Here is a 22,775-nt window from a genome sequence, read left to right on the forward strand (position 1 = left end):
AATGAAATCAGACTGCATTACTTATGACTTGTGTTTCTATTGAGGTTTTGAAATAAATTCAGTTGTTCCAATGTCACGGCTGTGCTTCAGGGAATAAGTATCCTTTTGACTTCAAAGCCCTGCGTGGATCTTGTTTATACTGTATATTCAGCATACTTTGCGCTTTTATAAGTGTAAATGAAGTTGTATATTTGTTACACATGAAATTTAAGCAAAAGTTTTATTGTTTACATGTAGTGATGTCATAATGACATGCAGGAAAGTGTGATTGCTTAGTGCACATTACTAGTACATAGCAAATTAGCAGACTAACAACACAAGCAGCTATATGAAGGTAGAACCTTTCAGAGGTGGAGACGCCTGGAAAAAGGCTTTGTTGCGGTTTTCTTTCTTTTTTTTTTTCTCCATCATTTTAATATGAATTAATTTTTTGCTTGGTTTAGCTACCTCTGGGCAATGAAGTCATGAAAAAAATTTGGGTTATCTGTGCTTCCACTCGACAGAGCAAAATGATGTATTCATAAATTAAAGCTTCTTCCGGGAATTCACACATCAAAAGTGATTTTGTGTGTTTCTGTGTGCGTAGGGGTGAGTGGGGATCTCAGATCACCTCCTCACACTGTATTCCACTCACCCAGAGCCAACAGAGCTGCGGGAAATCAAGACGCCCACTGGGACATCGCCAACACAGTATAAGCAACACACAAATGCTGTTTCATGTTTCCAGGCTCTGAACTCCAAGTCTAAATTTTGGACAGTTTTCAAAGTAGACGTTGAATTATGATGCCATCGTCTGACAGCAAAGGAAAATCTTTCATTAACAAAATTAACAAAATGTAGAAAATGTCAACAATGAACACACTAAACCTTATTTTATTGCTAGCCTTCATATTCATACACCAAACAAACATGCATAGTGTTAATTATTTACAACAGGTTATGCAAACTGATTATTATATCAACGTGGTACTATAGTGTAGAAATACGTTTCACACGAAGCAGGTCTGGAAGCCATGAAGTTTTAACTGACATGTCCTACAACAAGGAGGAACAGCAGTCCTCTGGTTGCCATTTTCCTCCTTTTTTTTCTGTTGCCAAAAGAAGCTGAAGAGTTATTTTTAATATGTCTTGTCAATGTCACATCCACACCCTTCTTGGGTGTTTGTAAGCATCCAAAATACTGTCTGTTCGCAGCAAGTAGTAATGATAAAGTGGCTGCAATTGTGGAGTCATACTGTAGTACAATTAAGATTCTTGAGCATGGCTTTCTATTCTCCTTCAAGAACTCTTATGGTTCTTTGGCTCCACATTGGCATTCATTCTTTCTACCATCCGCTTAGAAATTCCTATCAAAACTACGACTGTTTGCCGTTTTGGGGGGGGGGAAATTGGAGCCTATCTTTCATCGTGTCAGTCTTTTCAATCAGTCAGTGATTACCAACATCCACAGAGAAGATGTAGCTCAGTCGGAGGCAAATGAACACAAGCCAATCGCTCATTCCTTCCAAGCTCAAAATATTAAAAAAAAAAAAAAAAAATGGAGCGTACGGCAATCTGCACTTTTGGATCCAAGTGAGACCCCCAATTTAAACAAAATGTGCATGTGCATCTGCTTCTTGTGACGGCCTAACAGTTTAGCATTCCAATGACGATTATTCATCATGTTAAACCAAAATAAATTTGAAGAAAGCAGAACAAACAGAAGTTACATTTGATAATCATGCAGGAAGAATTTAACTAAAGAAAATCCTAATTTTCTTATAGCATCAGGCAAAGAGAACAATCGAAATGGAAGTAGATGACAGCCATGAAGCTAAAATAAGTCAGTGAAGCATAAATATGCTGAATATCGACAGTTTAGCTCGTCATGACACACTCGAGACTTTTGTTTCTCAAAAATGTTGTTTCCTTTACGAGTTTCTCACAGCAATATTGAATACAGATATTAATAAACATGCACCTCTGTTGTTCAACTGAATCCTGTTTTCAATCTGAAATATAAAGTGTCGTGTTCATCTGCTCACTGACTACATGCAATTTTAGAATTCTCCTATGAATGCAGTAACAAACACGCTCTAAACATTGGGGAAAATGCACTTAAAACCTTCTTGGAACTAAATAGAAACCAAATGGAAAAGTTTGATTCACTTCTTTGGTTCTTTGGTACATTTCAATGACTGTGTCACCCAAATGCAGACACTCAAAACTGACAAAGCAAAAGGTTATAGTAAATATGTAACCAAACAGAGATTTAAGGAAGATTGTTAAAAAAAAACAGTGAAACAGTAAACCTTACATGATCAGAAATCGACTCATTTTATGATTTAAAACAAAAATTTGGAAATTATGATAATGATAAAGTTCCAGTGTGTGACGTTTAGTGCAATTGTTGTGTTGAATAGTCTAGAATGGTCTGAAAACAAAAAATTCTTTCAAAAAGTTTTCTTTACCTTAGCGTGAGCAGCTACATGCCTGGAAGGAGACTGTGAGGTTTCAGGGTGAGCAGTCGGTTGCAATTTCTCATTTATACCATTAGATGTCTCTATATCCTCTACACTGGATCTTAAGGAGTAAAACAAAAATTTGTTATATGTGATTGATAAGTTTCCCTCTTAGGATTTGAACATATCAGGGGACAGGAGGATCTTCCCTTGAGTAACAGCAGAACCGATTAGTATGATGACTGCGACTGCTGTGTTCACTGTGGCCAAATTTGCAGAATACAAGTCGGGGGAACAAAGGCCACTACATTTATGGTGTCAATGAAAAAAGGTAAAGTAAATGCAAGGGAAAAGAAACCATAGCGCTCAGTTAATAAGACATAACTCATTGAGTGACACAGATTTCAACAGCTGGCAGGAGTGAATGTCCTTTGGGGAAAGGTTTATAGTTTTTAACATTCTCCGTTGCAGTAATACATCTTTTTCACTCCTCCTCTGCCGTCTGTTCTTGTCACTACTTTCCTCTACACGCTGGATCTGCCGGCAGAAATGGAAGATGAAGTTATAAAATATCAATGATCAATCCATCACAACACAGGATCAACACAGAAGGGGAATTTGCTCTTGCTCAATAGTGCTGGCTAAATCTGTCATAAAGCCTTAAATTACAGTTCTATCTTAGAATTGATATACAGTCACATGTAAGAGAATACGCTCTTTCTGTTCTAAGGTTATAAGAATCAGGACAGAAGAAAAAAAAAAGAAAATAAGGTCCTTACTGGGTCTTAAAGCTAGGTAAATACAACAGAGGAACAGCGACACATAACATATGACACTGTCATTATTCATTTAACAAAAATTACTAACTACTAAAAACGAATCCTGCGCTTACTGCCTCTGTAGGGATTAAAGTGGAACTCTGATTTTTTAAACAGCACCTATGAGCTAACAGAGCTATAGTACACATTCGGTCATTCATTCGTTTTAAAGTATTGGTGAAATAAAGACAGATAATGCCTTATTTAGAGGCTGCATCGTCTTTCCCCCGTTCACTCCGTTATATGGATCGCAAGTTATCTAAATAGCTTCCAAAGGACGCCGACTTTTGCCAAACTGTTCTCATGAGTAGATGAACGTATTTCATGCCAGAAATAAGGTCTAGTTTTAAAAATACCGGAGTTCCCCTTTAATAAGGCAAGTCCCAGCCAGATGCTGCTAAGAAAATATACTTGATTAACTGCTCATCACCCAGCAAGTTCATACAAAGTGTGTGTTCTCAGAGAAACTGCCAAGCACTCAAGAGATACATCTCAGACTCTAAAGGCCTCAGTTAGCATGTTAAATGTTAAAGTTCAATCAGAAAAAGGAGCGAAAAAGTGTTTGGCCATAATGCACAGGGTCACGTCTGAGAAAACCAAACACTTCATACCAACTTTAGCACAGTGGTGGAGGGCTGATGATTTGGGCTTGTTTTGCAGCCACTGGGCCTCGAAACCTTGCATCGGTATCGGATCAATCATGATCTCTTTATACCAAAGTATTCTAGAGTCAGATGTGAGGCCATCTGTCTGGCAGCTAATGTTTGCTTGTAAATGGGTCATGCAACAGGACAATGATCCAATGATCTAAAGCAGGAAATCTACAACAGATCTCATATTTCTGCATTTTGGCTTAGTTTTTCTTAAATAAACCATAAAACAGTTTAATAAGTAATCTGTTGTCAATCTGAGGTTGTATTTCTGTAACTTTAAGAACTATTAAGGGATAACTGATATTTTCTCATGTCATGTAACGTAAAACCTTGGAATTGAATGACAGTCCACTTTCTTTTTGAAATATCTGTCCACAACTGAAAAAGATGTATAAGCTTTTTTTTCTTCTTTCTTCTTAGGATGCAGCATAACTGACTAAATACCATTATTTCTGGATAAGGCGGGCCTTTTTTGTTTTTCATGAAACCGCCTCTGAAATTAAAAGCTGTGATTAAATAAAGTAAAATTTTAAAAAAGTTTAAAATGAAGCTGCATTCATAAGCATCAATATGAGTCTGCTACTTAGCTCCTGAATCCAAATGTTGAAATTGTACAAACCCATCTCAGAACAAACCTAAGTAACACTTTCTGTACATACATAGATACAGTTAAATACACTTTTTTTCTACATACACTCTTAGTCTCACTCTCCGGGACATGCTGCACTCAAACAAGTACTAGAAATACAGATAATATGTCCAGTAGAGTAGGTTTACAAGAACAAAAGACAGTGGGAAGGTGACTCTGGAGTAGTTGTCTATGTGGTACGGGTTCTCCACATGACAGCAGTTTAAAGAACGGAGATTTTTGCGGAGGGTGGCCAGAGCAGTGAGGCACCGGTTGGTGGGTTCTGGGGGCAACGCCTCAGGCTTGGGCTCGCTGCCAGAGGGGCTGGAGGGCCTGACAGCAAGTTCTGTTGATGCAGGAGCTGAGGGAGGAGTGACTGCAGGCTCCTTGCGCCTCTTTACTCTGGACTGGCAGGAAATGGTGGTGACGATACCGTTCATTTCGTCATCCATGTCATGCATGTGGTGACCGTACTATAAGAGAGGGAGAGCCAAGAAGAATGAGGTTGTAATGGAAGCAAAAGCAACTTGAACTATTTATGTGCCACATATTAATCACAAATGTGATCAGCCAGTTGAGGATTTCTTCTTTGAATCTGCATCGTCTTTAGCCTCAGAAAGACAAGGTCAGACAACCCAAATGTCTTAAACAGACTATTTGGAGGGAGCGGCACCAAGGCTGTACTAGCTGGGTGGGTCTCCAGCAAGTTATCAGAGACACAAACACAAGCAAGGTGGAGAAGAAAGTTGGTGTTTTTCACTCTGATAGAAAAAAATGACAGATGAGACGCATTCTCTTTATGACAGCATGAAATGAGATTCTGTAAGCTTTCATGTCTCATCCAAAGATGCTAAACTACAGCAGGAACTGATTCATTTAATTTTGAGACATGACTGCGTCCCATCAAAAATCTCAGCGAGAACATGGGTCTGCATTTCTCATTTATCTGAAAGCTGTTTCATTTATTTGCGAGAAACCGTGAGTTTGAGCAGGCATTTTATGTGTTTTCTCTCAAGACAGTGGAGCAGATAGCACTATGCTAGCTGGGGTCCCCTGCAGCGGCCACCAATTCTGACAGACCGGTGTCTTCCCCTGGCAGAGAGAGATCTCACGCAGGCAGTGACTCCTATATCCTCAGCTCTCTAATTTGACCCCAAAAACCCCCCAGCTGGATTTGCTGTTATGCAACCTTACGAAGACTGAAACTATTCCAGACATTTATCGAGGAAACACTGCAAGTATGAGGGGATGACGGCAAGTTTATATTTCCCAATGTGTTTTGTCTGTGTGTCCTACACTTTTTAACACTTTTCTTTAAGGCAAATCTTAAAATGATACAAAAAGAGGTGAGATGTTAGGGGATCAGGAATAGCTGGAGTGGTGCGGTACATGTGGGAGTGTCTCACCATCAGCATGTGAGCATCAGCGTGAGTGAGGATGCAGAAATGGGCCACGGCATACTCAATGAGCGCTCCAAAGATAAAGCTAAAGCAGATTCCCAAATAGACGTCAATGGCCTTGATGAAGCAGTTGGCATTGGGCAGCGACGTCCGGGCTCCCATCATCAGAGTGGTCATGGTCAGCACTGTGGTCACTCCTGGTACAGAATACACACACAGACAATGGTCAAGCATGACCTTCTTTCTTTCAGGCCGACATTAAGGACCGAAACTAAATACAACTGATTGTTTATGGTGCGAATGAATGAAAACAACACCCATGCAGTTCTGATGACACTTCTTTTGTTTCTTTTATCAGTAAAATTTTTTTGGTGAATGATGATTAATAAGCTCAAAAACATGTATTGATGATTGAAGATTTTAGATGACGATCAACAACATCACTGAGTGGGTCTGTGTGGGTTTTCCGAGTTGTTAAGGATTGCACATAACTTTGATAGGCAGACGCTTCAGCCAATCGCCTGATACGTACTTTTGGAAAAGCACCTGCCCTTTAAAAAAAAAAGAATCAAACAGACGACTCAGAGGATTTGGTTAAACAAATCATCCGGTTCCTCCGGTTAGATGACTTAATACATGAAACAACCTTGAGTTAACTAGAATTACCACCTTGGGGTCTTTCCAAGCCTGTTTAAAAAAGACTTACAAGACTGAAAGAAAGTAAAAAAAAAAAGAAAGATATAACTAAGTGTTTATGTTTGGCTAGAGAAGCTGATTGTAGAAGAATATGAAAATGTAGCAATGAGAGAGGACAATGCCTCAAACATCTTTGACATTTTGAACAAAACGGTGCCGGTGCACCAATTTATCCAGTTAAAATATTATATGAAATGGTAATTTTTATTTTTTTTTTAAAAGTGAGACGTTTAGCCAACAAAATCCCCCCAGTTCACGCTCAAATTAATACATCAAAATAATCCTTCTAACCGTAGCTAATGCAGGCGCAGAGTCATTAAAGAGTTCAGTATTTTTCTGAGAAGTACGAGCTGCAATAACAGCCCCGGTGGAAGACTATCTGTGAAAATAAGTGCAAAACATTTTCTGCAATCGCCAAAAGCAAACGCACCATTAGCTGATAATCTCAAGCTATCATCAAATATTTTTTTCTAACTGAAGACGATGGAATCCGGCTCTGATAAGTGGTTACAGTTTCACTTACATCTGGAGGAAAACTCACCCACTGTTGGTTTTGGCAATATGATGACCTATTTAGAAAATCACAGATACATTGTTGGGTTGGGGCCGGGTGCTGATCATATGTATGGGCTGACTGTCTGTATCAGTATCAGTTTTTATGCTAATTTCTGTGGGCTTCTAGTTCTGTGATGGACCTGTGACCTGCATCTCATGTCCAAGGAAATCCCCAATCCTGAATTAGAGCTGGTATAGACAATGGATGGACGGACAGTGGAAAACAGTAGAAATGTGTTTTAAAGTTAAAGTTTGTGCGTTTGATCTGGCATCCTGTGATGACACGGACCGAAGGAGTGGTGCCCGCTGCAAGCTATTATCACACAGCTTGTCCAGCAGATCCTTCTGCTGTTCAGTTGTTCACAAATTAACACAATAATTGTGGCTTCCGGTGGTGCAGTTCTGCTCATGACCTTAATGTGCAGAAACAAATGCTGCTGTTTCCAAATTTTTACATGTTTCTTTTAAATTTTGGCAATTAAGGGAACCAAGTTTGTACATTAACCTCACTAAAAATAAAGAGGTTGTTGTGTTTGTAATGAGAACTTACTGTTTATCCCTTCTGAGGAGTGCTGGACCAACTGGATCCAGCTGGATATCTATGTTTGTAAGTTTGCACCACATAATGCAAACGTTAGAGGTGCTTTCTTCAAATTTCTTTCGAATAAAACCTGAACCAAAACAGAGGAGGGGACAGCCTATTGCATCGACTGTAGTGAAGAATTACAGAGGATTTAGAAGCGATTTAAGGCACATCTTCGTAACAACAGTAGACAGCGGATGCAATACCCAAAGTTCTGAAAAAGCTCAAAGTACAGACCCTGAAAATTGTTGAACATTAAATGTGACGTTGAATTGTTGAACTCAAACAAAGGAAACAAACAATTAAATGAATACTTAACACAGGTCTTATTCCAACTTCCGACACTGATGACTTGGTGTTCTCTTTACTATTTAAGTGAGCAGCTTGCAGTCATTGCTTCAATTATGAATTTTGCATCACATCCAAGATTGCTTAAGGATAATGGGAGGCAATCTGTTGGAAAGTTTTGGTCCAAAATGCAGAAGAAATGCAGACAAGGAAAGGAAAAAGTAAAAGGCCATGGAACACACTTTGTTTTTCAGATTACTCTAGATTATATTAAGGTACGGGTATATAATTTTTTCTCATGAAGACCTGTTTTTCTATATGAATGAGGAGATGCACACCTATACAAATACGTGCTGGAACAGAGGAAAGGGAGATCCAGAAGGACACCCATGAGAGAACCACCAACAGGCTTGAAGGTACATAAGTCTCCAGGATGAAATAAAGAATGCTCCTCTTCAGCTCGAAATGGAAAACCAGTTTGGGGTAATTGCCTTTGAGGAAGAGGAACAAAAAAAAAAATCTATCAGTGTAGTTAGGAGTTAGACAGCTTAATTTCTCAATAACTACCAATAAATCACTGCTGTGTAGACATCAGCATTGAAGTAACATAAAGGAGTGATTTTGAATATCATTACCAGTTTCGTAGACTGCCTCTGAGACAGATGTGTAGTGATCCTCCACAGTGTACTGAGCCAGCTGAAGAGTGTCTAAACCACTGACAGACTCATTCCCTCTGGTCCAGTAGAACATGACATCATTGATGTTATAGCCCCCTGTAACAGAAGAAAGAGATTAAAGGACTCATGACTGCACTAATCAGTATTTCTTTATGAACAGCTGATTAAATTCTTATGTGCTTACTGTGTAATGAACCCGCAAAGAATTTATCTTCCTTCAGCTGAACATGCAGTTGTATTCTTTCACCCACAGATTATGCTTGTTTCTGCATCGTTGTCGTTTTATGTCCTGCAAATTTACTGTGCTGGTAAACACACCACTGCTTGGACTCGTTTGACCGGCCAAAGAGTTGTGCATATCAAGATAGTACCACATGCACATATGTTAGATTCATTCAAAGCCCACACGGCTTAGGAACTTAAGCACCAGAAAGATCTTTATGCACCTTTATGCTTTTTGTCTGACACTCTTTGTTTCAGTGCTTTTTCAGTGCCCCGCCCCTGCTGAAGGGCTTCATCTGCTCTGATTGACCAGCTGATTGGTCAAAGATGGCAGCTTGACTCGCCAGGCTTCATGAAAAGTCTCTCATATCAACCCAGGAATAAAAACAAGGTGTTCAGGCAATTTGGAAAAGGTGCGTCGGAAGGAATTTATCCTTTTGGTGGATAGGCGATGTAACTCAGGTCTTTTCTATGCACGAAATTCAAAAATGTCTTCTTTAAATGACCCCCACACGAGAGCATACATCCAAGTGCAGATAGCAATATGACTGGGACATCACTCCTACGGCTTTTGATTTTATACAAAAAGCAATAGTAGTGTTTATTTTACTTAACCTTGCAGTGGCAATGATGGTGTAAGCAGAGAATGTTAATTGCTAAAAAGCAATGCTACACTCTGATCCTGTTACAGCCTAGTTGTTTGAGACTGCAGCTCATAGTGGGTGGTATATTCCCACTTATGCCATAAATCTGCAAACGAGAGACACTTGGCAAGAATGAAAGGCAATGTAGAAACAACAGCTAGTTTAAGACCTCATGTTACCCCTGAGAGGCAGTTGTATAAGGTTTGCATAGTAAAAGATTTCCGTACCTGTACAACAGCAAATGAATCTGACACAGTTTATCACGAAAACAACTTTGATGTACACAGATCTGTGGTATTCACTTTAACATTATGTAACAGATATCAATCAGGAACCGCTGAATGTATCTGGTTTTCATTCAAATGATCAAAGAATGAAAAGAAGTCCTGGTTAACAGACTAATCATCCATATTGCACTGCACCCTGGAGAGTCAAGATAGCCCAAATGAAACTTGGAATACTGTCAGAAGGTATGGAACAAAAATGTGTGGTAATGTGAGGAATTAGGAGCACGGGTGGCTCTAAAGGACAAAAATATGTGACTAACAAGCCTACACTGCTTAGGTGCATTTTTCTAATTTAGCTGCAGAGGGAGTAAGAGAATAAGAAAAGTCCAAAGATGTGCGGCTGGCAAAAGCTGGAATACACCCCCGTAATCTCCCGCCTCAAATGCTCATTAATTTGCTATTGCTCAACCCGTTTAAACCCATATGGAGTCATGGATTAATGACCAGAGCCATGATACTGGGAGCAAAGTTCCCACATGAAAGGCTGGTCACTTTGATGTTGAAAGGTCCCTTAAATTCAGTTGTTTGGTTTTTCTCTCTCATTGTGGTTCTTATAGCAAAATAACCCTTTTTTTTCTTTGACCATCAGCCTCCTGTTACATCTGGACCATTGAAAGCAAATAACCATGTCTACGTGAATGGCTTTTTGAAAGAGGGAACACAATTGAATTAAAGCAAAGATCACAAAGGAATTATTCTGTCCTCTCACTCCTTCTGCTGACGGAACTCGCTAAATATTTTTACTGCAATCCCAATTTAAACACCGCAAACACTCCCACAACAAGGCTTTCTTTAAAGCTTCCCCCCTGTGCAGAGGATCCACTTTTGGCACAGCATTAAAAGAAATAAATCCTTGAATATACATCTTCATGAAGAGACACGGGGACAGAGCAAGAGGGAGCTGGAGATTGAGGGAAGAGGAGGACAGGAGAGGATTGAGACAGAGAAAGAAGCAGAAATAGAGTGGAAGGATGAGAGAGACTGCAACGGAGGGCGGACGAGAGAGACGAACAAAAAAAGGCAGATATTCAGCCTAGAATTATTGAGGCAGCAACGGAAGGATACAAAACTTTAACTTCCAGATGTCTCGGTCTACTTTGTGGCACTGAAACTCATTCTAAATGTTTTTTTTCTTCTTTTTTTCTTTTAAGGAAAAGCAAGCCGGGAAACAAAGACGACAGTGAGGGAGAGAAAAAAAGCGGCGGCGGGTTGAGGGGTATATTAATCTCAATTATTTCCTGTAATTAAAAACACCCACTGCCGCTGCGCTTATACCAGAGAAATGTCAAGATGCTTTCTAATTCCTCGGTTTGGAATTTCATGAGTCGAGTGGTATGTGTTTGCATTTCAAAGGTGTGAAAGAGGTCACTCTGTGCTCATGGGGCTCTTCCCTCACCTTTAGTGTGTTATGGATTTTTTTGTTGTTGTTGTAAAATGTCTGAAGCCAGAAGACTCAAAGTCCAAACGAAATGAGGTTACTATCTTCCACTGCTTTATTTCGGGGGGGTTTTCTTCTTTTACTAGTAATCAGCATGAAAAAGACTCGAGTTCAGCGAACGTCTCACAATGTGCAGATTTTCCACCGTAAAATGTTCTACTGTTTGTACCCATTCCTGGCTGTTAAAAGGGAAAAGCACAAAGAGGCTTGTGTTGAACAATTGATAGGACTTTCATACTCATGCACATGCAAGAAGCCCAGGACAGCCTGATATACCCCTGGGATGTCATTGTTTCTTTTGAGTCCCAGCAAAGACTGAAACATTAAAAGGCTTAAAAAGCAGAGGCAGAACTTTTACTCCACTCATTGGAATAGTTCTAATCAGACGTTAGCAATCTTGACATTGTGAAGACAAAACTGAACCCAGTTGCAGAATAATTGTTAGCTCTGTATCATGGCATTTGTCTGTAAAATGTTTGTAAAAAGTTTTACAGACATAATTACCTAAAATAAACATTATAATGGTGGGAATATTAAGATAGCTGCTGAATCTGTAATGCTAGGCTTGGTAGTATTAAGCGTTATGAGGCTGTGTTGTGGAATATTGTACAGTATGAGAGAATGAATGTGTCCGAACAAGAAAAAAGCAAAGATGCTGAAAGTGATATTGTCCACAATGACAAAGTGAAAGATAAATGTTCTGAGAAAATCCTCTGCACATTTGTTAAAATCAAAGCCAAAGTCTTTTGTTAATTACATTTTTCAGACCAGTGGACCATATTTAAAATTTTACATGCCACAACAAAAACCAAGACCTTAAAGTTACAGTCTACAGTGTAATTATTTTAAGGCTTTGGTCAGTGATTCATTATGTAGCTATTACCTTAGAATTAATCATTTATATTTATGCCTGAGGCAGGTCTTTCTACACATAATGATAGCCATGTTACTCCCTTAAAATGCACGTAGAGAGAAGAGTATGTTTCGAGCTGGACAAAGAAGAAGAAAGTGGAGGAATCCATGGTTGTATATATACTGTTTTATAGGAAGTGGGAGGACACATTTGAAAAACTGAGGACAATACTTACTACATATTGCAAAAACAGGCAATGGCCCATAAATCAGTCTAATCAAAGAAGCAAAAACATAAAGAGGAGAGTGTCAGGGCTCATGGGTTTTTGTGTTTTTGGTGTTCTGGTTTTCCTTTTTGTTAGTGTCTCGTTATTTCCTACTTTTTTTGGATAGATTCTGATCTTTTGTTCACTTCCATTAGTTTTATGGTTTCTGTGTCACACTTGGTTTTCTGTTTCTGATTGCCACAATTGATAGCTGTTTGTTATCACCTCCCTCACCTCCTTTGTTCTGTGCTAGGTCATAGTTTTTGTCATGTTCTGTTGGTGCTCTGTTGGTTTTTCGATCAGTCATTGAGTCATTCCTCGTTGTTCAGTTTGTTAGTTCTTGTACGTTGTTATGTTCTACCTGTCCTGCTCCAGCAGCATTTTCAGTTTTGCTTATTAAAGCCTCAAGGACCATCTGCCAGTCTTCACCTCCTCCTTCCAGTCGTGAAGCATTTTGGGTCCAAACCTCAGTTCAACTCAAATTGTGACAGAGGTGATTTCAGGCCAGAGTAGAAAACAAAAAATAAACATTCGGATAGCTTTGCCCAGATAGAAATCACTAATGACAAAAAAATGGATTCAAAGAGACAAGTTTTCTACTCAACAAGTAATATAGTCAACAGATCTATGTTGTTCGGTCGTGGGTGGAGATGGTTGCGATTTCCATCTTGACCACTTGAACACCAACACAAGATCATTTTAAAAAATGGAGGAGGATGAAAAAGCACTTCTGATCTGATTAAACAAACCTTAACTGTGGGCATAGCAATGGTGGCATCGTGCTGTGGGGTGTGGGGGTGCGTTTCACCAACAGGGACAGAAATGAAAGGCCAGACATTTGGGGAGGACAAATCCACCAAAGGAAACCTGCCACAGGGACTGGTTCACTTTTTCGAACATCAAAGAAAAGTATAAAGAATGGCTTCAGTACAAGTTTCGGACTTAAATCTGACAGTACATCTGTAGAGAGACTTGAAAATGTCAGTTCAGAGACTGTTTCCGCCCACTCAGATGGGGTCAGAAAGATCTGCGCAGAAGACTGAGAGTAATAGCTTAAATATGGACACTTGCCCAAGAAGACTGAAAGCCACAACTGCTGCCAAAAGGCCTTTAACAAAGCTCCAAATTATAGCTCTTTTGATAAAATATTGTTTCATCAATGGATTTTTATGAACTGGTAATTGATGGAATATTTTAGATTCCTAGGTTCTTTAAAGCAACTGTTCTGGATGCTTTAAAGAAGAAACTGTCAAAGTGGTCTTTTTCTTTCCCTCTTAAGAAAAATCTTTTTAAAGGAGTAAATCATTTTCATGGCAATCTTTTTGTTTTGTGCTCATTTTCTTGACAGTTAGGTCTTACAGGCAACCATAACTAAGACACCATTACATAATGGACCTGAAATGCCCCAGCTTATGTCTGCTGAGTGACATCAGCAATCTTATACACACACACACACACACACACACTATTAATGCAGAAGATGAGAGGAAGTGATGCGTTTGATCCCACAGTTTGATCAGATTCACTTGAAATCACAACCACCCAGCAACTATCTGCCACGGCTTCAAACAGAACAGTTCAGATTTCCTTTATATGACATGATTTATCCTTACAGCTCTCCAGTTGTAGCGTGCAGGTCTGCTTGTCCATGGGATACTTTGTCAGGTCCATGTTGCAAGCCACAGTGGTGGTAATCCTAAAGAATACAGAAGTTGTCATTAAAGAGGATTTTCATGAAAATATACAAATACACAAATGTTTTTTTCATCTTGAAAATTGGTCCAACATCATGTACAAGGTCTTGTAAATCTGCCAGGTGATACCAAAAAGGCTCTGGGTACACTTTAGGAGATGTATGCTGATGAGTTTAAAATAAAGAAATACCTAGACTTGCAATGTGAAAAAGCTTTTGATGTAATGTGTAACACCTGGTTAAATAATATAATCAGTTATTATTATAATGTAAAATAAATAAAATTGAAATTTAGATGTGGACCAGTTATTCAGAAGATTAGATTCACTCAGGAGAAATGGGTGTCAGTAGGAAAAGACAACAAACAAGACATCACAGTTGTGTTATATTAAAAAAAAGTGAAACATATCATTTATTTCGATTTGAATTGATTATCTTCTCCGTTTCTATACAATAATAACACATAAGACAACATCAAAAATAGACAATATATTCCCTCTTTTCCTTTACAAATCCACCTGTCAGGTAAGTATCTAAATTTGATGTCTAATTCTTAGTTTAGTGCTAATTTAGTTATTATTCTAATTGTCTAGTTGAATTCTAATTCTGTATTTTTAATCCTATTTTAGTGTGTATCTTGCTGACAGGTGGTTTCCTTAACTTATGCCTCTCTCAGTCAAAACAATAAACAAAGATAAATAAAAATAGTTACAACAGTAAAAGTAGGCTATACAATCACAATATATCACAAATAAACAAAATCAACTTCTCTGACAGTCCAGGTTCAGTGAGGTTTGGCTCGCCACGTCAGTTCAGACTGTAACGTCTGACCAGCTGAACTGAAGAATTTGAATGTTGTCTATAAAGAATAAGGGGATGATGATGAAAGGGAATGGGGGGGTGATGATGAGGAGGGTCGAATCAGCACACAGACACACACACTAGCCCCTGGCCAAGGGTCTTTGATTTAAAACAGCAGGATTATTACTGTTCCATGAGGGGTTTCTTCTTCTTTCTTTCTTTTTATTTTCAGTTGGTCTGTCTCTGACTCCGTCTGTCTGGATGTCTCTCAAGGTGCAGCTCTGAGAGTGAGGACACTTTTATATTAGCCTTTTATATCAGGGGACTGTTGTTATGGTTACATTAGAAACATATAAATGTATTTATTTCGTAAATGAATTATTATTTATTAATTTAAATCATGTAACCTAAATATAAATCAAGTAATGTAAATAAAATTATTATTCAATTATCTAATATGTTCAGTAACCAGGGGTTATAAATGGATTAAAGCATGAGTGCAACTGCATGCCAACATGTCACTGAAGATAAATATAATGGTAAGTCAAAGGCCATGAATAAGAAATACTGAATTACTAAAAATACGAGCACTTGGTCCTAAATACGAGCACTTAGAAGCTAGAGTTTTGATGAAAAAAGTATGCTTTCCTTGAGTTCTAGGCTTTTATCCATAAGGACATGAAATTAAATCATCTCGTCATGTCTTAGAATAAAGTAAATACGACTTCAGATGAGCAACAACACACAACATATTAGTCATTTAAGAAAGGAACGCCAAAATGTAGAAGTAGCTTAGGAAAAACTAACTACATTGCAAGCTTGTAGAACCTCCTTTATAAGTAATCAGTAATAACTACAAGTAGGCTTCCATCTTTGGAATCATTGTTCTGTTTTATGACCCGATTTCAGCACAGCTTTACCTAACAGACACATTACATTAACTCTAGGACTCACATTTGTGTCTAGAATACTTTGATATTCAGCTATTCAACTCATATTCAGTCGACTCAAAGACTGCCCAGGTCCTGTAGCTACAAAACTAACTTGACTGTTGGTATGTGGTACCGTTGGTATGCCATGTTGTGTTTGGTTTTCGCCAGATGTGATCCTGTGCATTATGATGAAACACCTCCACTTTAGACTGATTTGTCCAAAGACATTGTTCCAGAAGTTTTGTGCTTTCTTTAGACGCAACTGTACAAGCCAAACTGTGCTGCAACGTTCATCTTTGGGAGGACAGGCTTTCTCACAGCAACCTTTCCAAACAATGATCGTTCAGACTTTATCTAATATTACTGACATGAACTTTAACATTCAACATTTTAACTGAGGCCTGTTTGAGTCTGAGACATAGCTCTTGGCTTTTTCAAAGTTTCTCCTTTTTCTTTCTCGCTGTAGAATGATGGACTAACACACCCCTGAACGCTCCACACAAGCAAACTGTCAAAACCTCAGAGGTCATCACGCTTGATGATGATTAGTTAATGGAGTGCATTCAATTAGCAGTGCCTGGCTGCTACTTGCCCTCTTAATTTCCATGAAAGGGGTACGATGGATTTGGTTTTTTTAAACTTCTTCAGTTATGCTTGAATTTTGTTATTAAAATGACAACATTATCTGAGCTTATTATGTTCTGATCTGAAGTGTTCTTTCATTTCTATTTGATGAGGAAAGAAAACACCCTTACAGAAAGCAACTGTGTGGGAATACTGTCATCCTCCAAAAGCTTTCCTCTTAGATGCATCAGTGCATTAACATGGAAGTGCTGTGCAGCTAATTAGTTCTTTAAAATGTAAGCATCTCAGGGCATGCATGAAGCAGCGCTGAATGATATGATGCAGTCATGAAACATCGCTGCTGTAGACCTTTCATTGGCTAATTGAGTGCTGGAGGGAGGACATTTAAGGACATGGATGTTCTCATCTTCCTGCTTGAAATAATTGCAGTCAAAACGGCAAATTTAGCCTTGCTGTGGGGAGTTAATTTGAATTTATTTGTGCAAAGACAACTCATTTTCACAAAGAGTTTTTTTTAACAAATGCTAAACGATGGAACCTGTTTTTAATGGAAACATTTATTTGTAAAAATAAAAGGAATTTTGCTGAATTGTCTCAACTCACAAGAAAGAATATTTAGTGACCAACACAACATCCCTTTAGGCAGTCAAACATGCATCTTGACTTGGAATCTGAAGTCTTAATTGTGCTGATACTTTGAATTTCTACATTTTTACACAAGAAATATGAAATGGACACTTTGTGGGCTATGAAAGTGGCACAAAGCGTGTCCTTTTTTAACTGCTCAGCCCTTGGTTACAATCACTTCAGTGCATTGTGATTTATTCCCCCTGGCACAGCAGTGAAACATTTACCACAGCTGTCCTTTTCCTCTATCACCTCATATTTCTCACTGCACTCTATCCCTTTTCAAAGTCTCAGTTTCCGCAGGTAGCCATGCTTCTCCTGACTGTCTCTATTTGGCTTATTTTATTCTCCCTCGTCTTGCTCTCTGACTGCTGAGCCCTATTCTCCTCCACATTTCAGCTGTCACAGTAAGGCGCAGAGAGTTTTCAGTTTTCCTGTGTAGAAGCAAATGCTCTATGAGGGTCAGAGCACAAACGCACAGATTCAAGCCAGTCAATCATCAAGTGGAGTCTTCTTGTTGATAATGTAAAATGTTTCTTACAAAACTGAACCCACCAGTTCGTTTTCTATATTTGTTTAATTTTATTCAGGGTCCCTGCAGCCATCAAGCAAATAAATCATATATGCTCACATTAATTCCTATTCCTAGGGTTAATTTAAGAATCACCAATTAAGCTAACATGTATGTTTTTATGTGGTGGGAGGAAGATGGAATAACCGGAGAGAACATATGCATACACATGGGGGAACATGCAAACTCCACGCAGAAAGGCCCCAGCTGAGATTCAAATTCAAATTCATATGCAATCATAACTCATAAAATTTTCCATGTATGAAGAATTGCAATGGCTTTTCTGTTTTGAAACGAGATTAACTCTGGGTCCAGAATAACTGCAGCCTGAGTATCCAGCCTAACCTACAATAACAAGATAATCACTAATAACTATCCTATCATAGCCACAACGTGCTATTACACTGTGATGGTTTTCCTGCTGTGTAATTTCCTGTACAGTATGTGTAACCAGTATTATTTTGTATGCGAGGAAAGATTGATGTCCAAAAAGTGAGTGGGTGAAGCCAGATCAGAACCATGGACAGCTCCTTAAACACACTCACTCACTATCTGTAAACTCTGCAACTACAAAACTTGTCTGCTTGGCCGAATAGCAAGGGAAAATGGGAGAATGCGGCTTTACTCATAATCCAATAGTAATAGTATGACATAAAATCCCGAATTGCAATCAAATTATCTCAAATTTAACCCTCACGTTATCCCCAAGCCCAATTCTCCTTTATCCTCAGGACCACTTTTTATTATCTGCTGCAGCAAAAGACAATGCAAAGAAAGCAATCAAATAATGTTTCTTCTAATCTTTTATCCTACCTCAGTGCATAAAGGACAGTTCCATTGGGGAAGATACGGATCAGCCTGTTTTCCACGGTGATATCATGGAGGAAGGATTTTTTGGAGTCCACAATGAATGTGTCAGGAACCCAGAGGAGCTCCACCAGTCGGCCGTCGAGGCTCAGACTCTTGTTGCCCTCAAACACCAGGCGCTCGTCCGTCCAGCGTTGGCGGAGAAATATGGTCGCAGTGTAGTCCTGAAGGATTGGGGCAAAGAGTTCACCGTAGAGATCAGATTTTTGTCAACAGGGATATCAATAACATGCTGAATGATAAGTCAGTTTTTTTTTGGAAAGAAGGCTTTGTGCACTTCTGGTCCTAAAGCCCCTCTGTGCCCAAGGCAACAATAATCCACAGCAGCAGTGCTTCAAGTCAACAGGTCTTCTCTAGTTTTTAGGACACTGAACATGTTTTTTGTGCAGCACATTCATTCTGACAGCTCTGTTGTTGCATCTTGAGTGACAATGTAACCTGTTTACTGTGTGGGGTGGCACCAAAATGTGAGCATCGTCTCCCTACTGGCAGAGAAATGTATCTTTTGTTTTCAGAGGAAAACCAGTGTTTCTGTCTACTTCCCACTTCTCAGCTACAACAGTAACACAATCTTCTAAATCTTTTGTTCTCTTAATTGATGGAAATATTTGCCTCACCTATTTGTTCTACAGATAATTCACTTGGAAAGCTGTGCTCGTGCACTCGTTAGGGTGTGATTATCTTACCATGTTGATCTCTGAGATGGTGTCAATGCTGGCAATATCCAAGCTCATACCCACCGTTACAGGGCCGTCTACAAACAAAGCAGAAACTATTACTAAACCCACAACTGCAAGTTTACACATTGCATAATCACCACAACTTTAAAGAGTGTTTCAGTGTTAGTTGATGAAGAACAGTGTGATTAAAAATGCTGAAGTCCTCCAAATGTCTCCACCGAGTGTGAACTTCCTTGAAGGGCCACGTTCTCCATGAATCTCCATCGAATAAGGGGGTAACTTCTCTTCTCTCCAATGATCCATCCTCTTGTTTGTCTTCCTTCTCACTTGTCAATCTTTATTCTACTGAGAGAGATTAATGGGACTTTTCAATGTGCAGATGTGTGCCCACTGTGGCATGTGTGAGGATTTAGGATTTGTGTATTTGCCTCAGAAGAAGTTTAATTTCAGAATGAAGTTCGGAGAGTGGTATCTGCACATCTAACCACATGCAAGGAAGTGAATGAGTACCACCCAAAGTGCTGGATCATCCCTTCAATCCCTAAGTTTCGTTTCAGAATTGATGATTTTGTTTTGTTAATGCAAACACATGTGCGGATATCTGAATATGTGTGCTTGTTCGCATTTTCACTGTCACTGTTTGCCAAACTTGTGTTCCAAGCCGGGAGGACTGCTGATTATGCTGCGCAGCATTCGCTATGGTGGAGTCCAAGGTGTTATTAAAGATCAAACAACGGGTAAACAAACTATAATCATCATGTGACGGATTGCTGAACAATAACAACAGCAAAGGATTTGCTGGGCATGACCTAACGTTCTTCTGAAAGCATGCAATGAGACAGACTATGCCTCTCCACTGCAAGCAAATTAGACGGCTGGTGGAGATTGGAATGCAAATTGAGCGTGTATTAGCAGCTCTACTTTTGGTTATACATCTACAAACTTCATTTAAGATTTATATTACAATCAAGGTAATTTATGCATATGGACTTAATTTCTGGTCTCATAGCAAAGCGGATGCTAATTGTCTTTTCATCAAAATTGGAGAACACACATTTCAAAGAAGACTCAATTTACATTCAAATGCACATTTGTGAGCTTGTAAATACACCGTGGGAGACAGCACCGCTCGCTGCTAATTTTCTGTTAAATGTACATTTCCATCATGTCTGCATGTCTCTGCTGTTTCCTTACTGTCAAAGAAAGGCCTGAGGTACTTGTTGTATCCTTTCATCAGCCTCTGAATGGTAGGAGGCAGAATCTCTCCTTCTTTTACCTCTGCGTTGAGAAAAGAGCTCTCTAACAACCTGTGAACAAAGACGGAGAAATAGAGAAGCTAAAATAAGTTGGTTTTTTGTTTGTCCTCCTGTAACCATGTGGATTCCACTTTAGTAGTGTCAGAATCCACAGTGTGAGTTCCACAGCGAACCTTTGAGGGCATGTTGTGAGGAAGAACAGGCATGAGATTAAAATGGTTACCAGGAACTAAAAGATGACTGGTGGTGGACAAAAAAAGGCTTATTTTAACTATTACATAACTTTGAATTGACCTGGTTCAGAACACCAAAAATCACCCATGTTTGTGGTTTTATATCCGCTTATCTAAATGCTATCCTTAAAGGCACAATGAAGTGTGGGAAGATGATTACATTGGTATCAACTGCAGCAGGAGGCAGAATTCACTCTTTACGCTTTTCCCAGTGCTGTGTGTGTTTGCGTATAAATCAGTCTCTAAATACAGAATGGCTGCTCTGTAGAGAGAAGCCTTGAGGCACGTGCCATGATGTAAGAGAGGCTGAAGCACTTCAGATCAGGCCATGTGCAGAGGCAGAAAAGCATTGATCTCCATACGCTGGCATTAGTCCGCCTCGTCACTTGTGCACTCTCGTAGTCCCATATGTCAGAATGAGAGCAGGGATGATGAGGCAAACATATTTCAACCCACTCATCATCAAAGCCTTCATGAAACATCCCCATTACAGTGAAAATGCTGCATCTTTTAAATCATCAGTAATCTGTTTAGAATTATTGTCATATGTTGGTGAAATTATCAACATATGACACCTAATTACGTAAGCAAGTTTTGTATGACATCGACATAATTAGTGTTCAGCTTCATACAGCTGCAAATGTTGCTAATGGCTTCTACAAGTAGCATCATTACAAATGACAAACTGTCATAACATTATAAACTGCATTTGGGCGGTTTGGTTTGTAACATTATGACACAATCCTTCTGCTTTGTTTGTCATTAAGAGGCTTCTCATTGTGTGGTGAAGTTACACAGCAGCTCTTTCAATTACATTTAACCACATGAGACACAGCCCTTTTTCGTGGTAACCACCCTATTGTATATTAAATGGTTTTTAGGCAAATCTGTGAAAAGGATTTAATGATTCATTGAATTTGCAGTGCTACATAAAACCAATTTAGTCTCTTTTTGTAACCTTATGAAGAGACAATTGCTTCTGAAAGTTTTTGAGATGTTGTGACATCTGTTTAACTTAAAGGTACTGCAACGTAACGAGAGCCAATCAGGTATCGGTGAAAAAACGATGTTTCTTTTTCTACTTTTAAAAAGTGCCTGAAATCAGGTGCTGCATGCTGTTTCCTTGTTGATACACTTTTCTGCATCTCAAATGAGGAGTAGCGAAGGACCCAAACACAGACTTACAGCAGGAGGACAGTGAGGAATAAATAAACATAAAACAGATATCCAATTACACACAACATAGAGTGACTTAATTGAAATGAACTTGAATGAACATGGAAAGTACAACCACAACAACAAACAGTGACAAACAGCAATAAAATAAGCTAGGCAGAAAAGGACCACAGAAAAAAAAAGACTGATTTTCACTCTGACACGGCAACCAACAGCTCTTAAGATTACTGTACATGTTTTCTTGCACACCTTAAATATCAATATTACCACTCTCGCTATTCTTTTTCTCCCCGTTTTATTGGCTCATGATGTGGGGCATGGCAATGGCCTGCTGGGGCCCCTACTTTTTGTACTCTTGCTTCCACAAGAGAATTCAGCCTAATCCACTATATGACCTTAGAACCCAATTTCCAAACCAGACTGTCATCTATTACAAAGGAAAAAGCACAGAGAGGGGGAAAAAAGCTGCCAGAAAACTCAGCTCGTTTCAACTGACTGTGGAAAATCAGCTTCGACAGTGGGGTACCTCTCTCCCAGCAGACTGTTGCTATGCTGCATGAAGTCTCACTCACATGGTTTGCAGCCTGTTGTTTCAGTTGGCAACAGCCTCGGATGAGAGCGCCATGTTAGTAATGGTGCTGACAGCTCTCTGCTTGGAGCATACTGCATTATCAGTCTGGGTCACCCGGTGTGACCCTGTGCACCTTCACAAATGGTTTTAAATTAGGTATGAGCGGGTGTGTGTGTTTTTAAATGGAAGGTGTGTGTGTTTGTTCTGTATGGAACTGTGATGCAAAAAAAAAAGAAAAAAACATGGAAAAGATTGGAATGTGGCAAAGAAAATTGGATTCAAACTCAGTCAAGAACATGTCAAGAATTTTTTTTCCAATTATACACAAATATGAA

At 39.1% G+C, this 22,775-nt stretch overlaps 1 protein-coding gene across 1 annotated transcript in view; it reads right to left on the reverse strand.

The window, feature by feature from the left end:
• Positions 1-867: 867 nt before the first annotated feature.
• The window catches only part of LOC140313363 (gamma-aminobutyric acid receptor subunit pi), a 53,350-nt gene continuing 31,442 nt past the window's right edge, over positions 868-22,775 (reverse strand). The window contains exons 3-10 of the mRNA XM_072391438.1: positions 20,399-20,511; positions 19,211-19,278; positions 18,471-18,688; positions 14,062-14,144; positions 8,698-8,835; positions 8,401-8,553; positions 5,947-6,137; positions 868-5,013 (exon numbers count right to left, since the gene is read on the reverse strand). Coding sequence (XP_072247539.1) covers positions 4,651-5,013; positions 5,947-6,137; positions 8,401-8,553; positions 8,698-8,835; positions 14,062-14,144; positions 18,471-18,688; positions 19,211-19,278; positions 20,399-20,511 — 1,327 coding nt within the window. The 3' untranslated portion in view covers positions 868-4,650. The remainder of the gene's footprint in view (positions 5,014-5,946; positions 6,138-8,400; positions 8,554-8,697; positions 8,836-14,061; positions 14,145-18,470; positions 18,689-19,210; positions 19,279-20,398; positions 20,512-22,775) is intronic.

The sequence above is a fragment of the Leuresthes tenuis genome, unplaced genomic scaffold (genome assembly GCF_036924035.1).
Source record: "Leuresthes tenuis unplaced genomic scaffold, fLeuTen1.0.hap1 SCAF_8, whole genome shotgun sequence".
In the NCBI taxonomy this organism is placed as follows: Eukaryota; Metazoa; Chordata; class Actinopteri; order Atheriniformes; family Atherinopsidae; genus Leuresthes; species Leuresthes tenuis.